Consider the following 4,773-nt stretch of genomic DNA (forward strand, 5'->3'; position numbering starts at 1 on the left):
AGCATGAATCTTCAAATATTTTTGTCAAACTTATATATAATATAACTGTTATGTTGACTCAAATGAGGTGAAAGTTAAGGTAGATGATCGGTCAACTAAACTACTAAAATTTCTCCAATATCAATACTCACTTTTAGGACACACTAATTCATACAAATTCACATCACACAATAAAATTCATCAAAGGAGAAAAACGTTTTCTATCGGAATTCCTATACTTAACCTAAATATTTAAAAAAATTATATTGGTGGATTTTTTGTCTCATATTAATATTTGTTTAGTTCGTCACTCAATGTTTGAGGCCCATATATAAATGTGCAACATTAAACGTATTAATAAGACTCGATCAAGATAGGGAGAGGAAAGAGTGTTACTCCCATACAAAGACAGAAAGCAAGACAATGTCCTATAAGTATTCCATTTGGCATTTTTCATGAAGTCACAAAATTCCAAATATGTTGGTGTAAAACAATCCCAAACTATAAATAAATAAATTAAAACCAGGTATATCATACACTTGCACAAGAATCCACATTTAGAATTATTGGAAGTACTGTCCATTTCCTGTACCATATAGTTAGTACTATTTCTACTAGTACTATATATTATTCCTAAATGATTCATTTGGGGACTCCTTTATTCCTCCTCTTTGGATCTTTTTGACACTTACAAGACCATAAAAAAAAATTCTTCTATTTTATTTTTTTTTTATTTTCCTTCTGTTCTAATATGCTGTCTCCACCTCATATTATATGAACCTGCTTGATTGAACATAAAATTTAAGAATAAAAAAAAATTAAAACAGCATTATGTATACTTTGTATCTTTATCGAACACCTCTAACGAGATAGGCAAATTAATGTATAAACTTTTTGTCAGATAAAGGTCATTAAAATAAACAAGATTATATTGTGTATTTGAAAACATGTGCTTAAGGATATGAAATTTCTGTTCTAACAAATTTGAGTCATGTAGCTTATGAAGATAGGTAAAGCTAATCATAGACTTTATTCTCTATTCATTCATGAGTCAAATAAATTACAAAATTGATCCATACAACTCCTTATTTTTAATCCTCCCACCCCACCCCACGGGGACGGCGCCCTAATGTTCTATTTAATATGTACAAGAAGGTCCCAAAGTTGTTTCCTTTTGAGCTAGTCAAGCAGGCGCTGAACACTGATCAAATTGCTTTTCCTTGCTCCAGAAAAGATTGTTAAGCTTGTGTTTCTTGAAGCCAAATAGAGAAAGTTTGTAGTGTGTTCATATCAGCTCTATATTGCTTTTGAGTAAATTCTAATAAGGCTTGCCATGTGAAATCTGGATAAATTCTTGGATTGTTGGAGTCCACTAATTCAATTGGTGGGGTCACCACCTTATCCTTGTTGGGACAAAGAAAAAAAGCAAGTGATTTCCTAGGTATTTTGTTGTTTACCACTGCTCTATGCAAGCAACTTTTGTATCTTCCATTTGATAGTGCCTACAAATAATAAAGGAAATTCAATTAGTATATGTGAGTTTGTATAAACATTTTGACTACAATTCAACTAACTAGGTGTGCATGATGAATGTCATCAGTAATATGTATCCTATGATAATTTGTCAGAAATAGTTTCTAACGAGCACATGTACCATAGATTTTATCGGAAATACCATGGGAAATATAAGTATTTCTGGTAACTTTACAACAAGAATAATAAAAGTCATCATGTTGTACTCCGAAGCTCGCACTCTCTCTCTCACACACATGCATCATTATTTATGATTGTTGAAAATGTGGTGCATCATCGCTGCTAAAAAAATGTGAATTTCGAAGGAATTCTGTTGGAAATTGGCTCGTTCGAAACATGTTGGACAGACTTTTCATCGAAAACCTCATGTTTATGGTGGCGTTTCGACTGAGACGTCTATTGAAAATTCACTTTTTTCCTTGCATCTCATCTAAAAGTTAGAGAATAATTTCTTAGATAAAATGACCATACTTTAATCAGATACCAGTATACATGCAGTTCTAATCTCAATATTAATACTCATTATTAATAAGAATTTTCATGCTAATCATATGAAAAGGAGTTAAACTGACATATGAAGGTACGTGTTGAAGATACTTTACCATAAATGTGTCGCCAATGTTAACAACAAAAGCATTGAAATTTGGAGTGATGGAGTGCCACTCATTGTCCACAAAAACTTGAAGCCCACCAACACTATCTTGATGGAGAATGGTTAATGATGTGGGATCACAATGAGGCCCTGTCCCTAAAGTGAGTTCTGGTTTTTGACATGTTGGATAATAATTTAGTCTCATTATGGATTCATTTTCTTGGAAGAATTCCTTGAAGTGGTTCTTGCTCACACCAAGGCTCAATCCCAAAAGTTCCATGATCCCTAGAGAAAGGGTGCTCATGGCATTGCAATAATCTTGATAAACTTTCCTATAAAACAAAAAAAAACAAGCAATTAATATAATTGATGAGAGGGATCAGATCAAAAGCTTTTCATCTTATTTGATGACGTTTGATTTGACACAAAACTAAAAAACGAATAACAAACTTTTTGGTATATACTATCAAAAATATCCTTATAACTTATTTTGAACATGACATAACTTTTCTATGACTATAAAAGCATGTTATAAAAAGTAGAACAAGAAGTTCACAACTTAAAATTCAAAATATAGAAAAGGTGTCATATGTTGAAAGAATGAAGGACTTTGTGGTATATACTATCAAAATACCCTTTGTTGTTTGAAACATGATACATCAATAATGACTATGAAAATATTTTTATTGTCGGTGAAAGAAGAATTTTTTTAGTTAAAATGTTCTCAGATATAGAGAAATATCATCCCATTATAATCAATCAAAAAAGTAAAAATTGTCATAGGTTTGACTTGACATAAAAAGAAAAAAAAGTAAAGAGTACTGTAGGCTTGTCTTGATTTGAAACTTAAAAAATAAGAACAGTACCTTTACGTTGTTTTAAAGATGACATGACATTTTTATGACCACTAAAGTATGTCAAGGGTAAAATATATGAAATTTAACATTAAAGAGTTTTCAAATATAAAAAGATGATATTTTGAACTAGACTAAGAAGTAGAGAGTATCAATATAAAGAGTTTGCATGAACTCTTACCCAAGATGACTAAAATTTTCACCCATTGTCCTCTGAAAATAATCTTCAACTATGTGTGATGAGCCTTCCTCAGCAGAGTATTGAAAAGAGAGTGTTTCTTTCCAAGGCAACTTAGATGAAAACCTTCCAATGAAGCTACTAGCATAACCGCAATGTTCACCAATCTTCCTTTGTGCTTTCTGCTTTTCACAAAGTGGCAATTCAAAGAACTTGTCCATGTAAACATGGGCATTTTTAATGAGATTTGTGTCAACCCCATGGTTAATCACTAAGAAAAAACCATGTTTTGAACATGCTTCATTAACAAGACTAGTTGCTTTCTTGATTTCAATAGGGTCATTTGAAAGTACCCCACTTAAGTCTATAAGTGGAACTTGTAGTTCACTAGTAACACTAGCACAATTTGGCTTCTCATGATCTGGCCATATGAATTGGCTTGGTATGTTTGATTCATTTTTCATCAAAGATGCATCAAATATCAATGGCTTATTTGTTTTGTTGGTCTCATATTCTTGATCTTCTTTTGATGTCATGTTGTTATTTCTTGTGACCATACAATCAATTGCCATTATGTTGCATGTAGGTTATAAAACTTTCTTGATCTTTAATAGCAGTGAGGAAAAAGAAAGATGTAGAAAATTTATAGTAGTAGTAGTTAGAGATGAATGGAATGATAAATTAACAAAAGATTGGAATCTTATATAGGCCCTTTCTCATGGTGTCATTAGCACAAAGATTAAACAATAATTCTAAAGTTCACCACTTTGCTTAGAAGGGCTTACAATGCTTAAAATTATATATTGGTCCATAACTTATTTTGTCTTTTGTACATGTTTGACAGGAAAGCGATTCCCAATAGTGTAGTTTGTCGTTTCCTTTGTAAGGTAACTATACACCTTACTTGACCGCCTTTCGAGTTCAGAATTTGAATATTATGAATTAGAGTTTAGAATTCAAACATAACAATAATAATGTGTTTGACATAATTTTACAGGTAAATTCTAAGGAGTATAAGATATATGCTAACTTTACTTTCATCTTTATTAGTTTAATTATAAATTTATTATCATATATATATGATCTGATCTGAAGGAAAGTGTTGGAGTAACTAGTAAAATATTTGTCATGTGATCAGAAGGTCATAATGAGTTCAAAACGTGAAAATGACCTCTTATAGAATTAAAGTGAGGTTGCACTGTTGTGTATAATAAACCATTACAATCCGACCGTTTTTCAAGCCCTACATATAGGGGGATGCGCTTATGGAGCTGCTTTTTTTTTTTTTTTCCAAAATATGATAATAAAAAAAATAATAGATTTAAATGACATATAACTCTTTAACTATATTCGCGCTAGCCCTCTTCCACTAGAATTTGCCTAAAATTTATTATATTCATTTTTTTTATTTGAAAATTATAGTGTTCGAATCAGTTCGCGCGTACCTTGATTAATTTCATGAACACCTGTCACCTCCCACCAGCAATAGTTATGAGATAATCCTGTCCATCAAACTAGAATAGATGATAAGAAATCACTCAGTTTTATCTCTATTAGGAATTGAACCTGAAACCCCATATGCTCAACCCAACTTCATTGAACATATTGTTTTATTTTTAAAATTATCAGATTATTTT

At 31.3% G+C, this 4,773-nt stretch overlaps 1 protein-coding gene across 1 annotated transcript; it reads right to left on the reverse strand.

Annotated features, from left to right (window-relative positions):
- Window positions 1–990: 990 nt before the first annotated feature.
- LOC107846959 (gibberellin 20 oxidase 1) lies at window positions 991–3,796 on the reverse strand. Its single transcript, XM_016691237.2, has 3 exons — window positions 3,140–3,796; window positions 2,115–2,436; window positions 991–1,481 (listed from the first exon to the last, which is right to left on the reverse strand). Exons 1-3 carry the CDS (start codon window positions 3,706–3,708, stop codon window positions 1,218–1,220), a joined length of 1,155 nt encoding a protein of 384 aa, XP_016546723.1. The 5' UTR covers window positions 3,709–3,796; the 3' UTR covers window positions 991–1,217.
- Window positions 3,797–4,773: the final 977 nt, after the last annotated feature.

This window comes from Capsicum annuum, chromosome 11 (genome assembly GCF_002878395.1).
Source record: "Capsicum annuum cultivar UCD-10X-F1 chromosome 11, UCD10Xv1.1, whole genome shotgun sequence".
NCBI lineage: Eukaryota > Viridiplantae > Streptophyta > Magnoliopsida > Solanales > Solanaceae > Capsicum > Capsicum annuum.

What these genes read in the sequence shown, in the direction of transcription:
- LOC107846959 (XM_016691237.2), bottom strand. Translation starts at nt 3,708, where the DNA reads ATGGCAATTGATTGTATGGTCACAAGAAATAACAACATGACATCAAAA. An exon ending in GAAAATTTTAGTCATCTTGG is followed by an intron (nt 2,437 to 3,139) that starts GTAAGAGTTCAT and finishes TTTGTTTTATAG; the next exon opens with GAAAGTTTATCAAGATTATT. An exon ending in ACATTGGCGACACATTTATG is followed by an intron (nt 1,482 to 2,114) that starts GTAAAGTATCTT and finishes TATTATTTGTAG; the next exon opens with GCACTATCAAATGGAAGATA.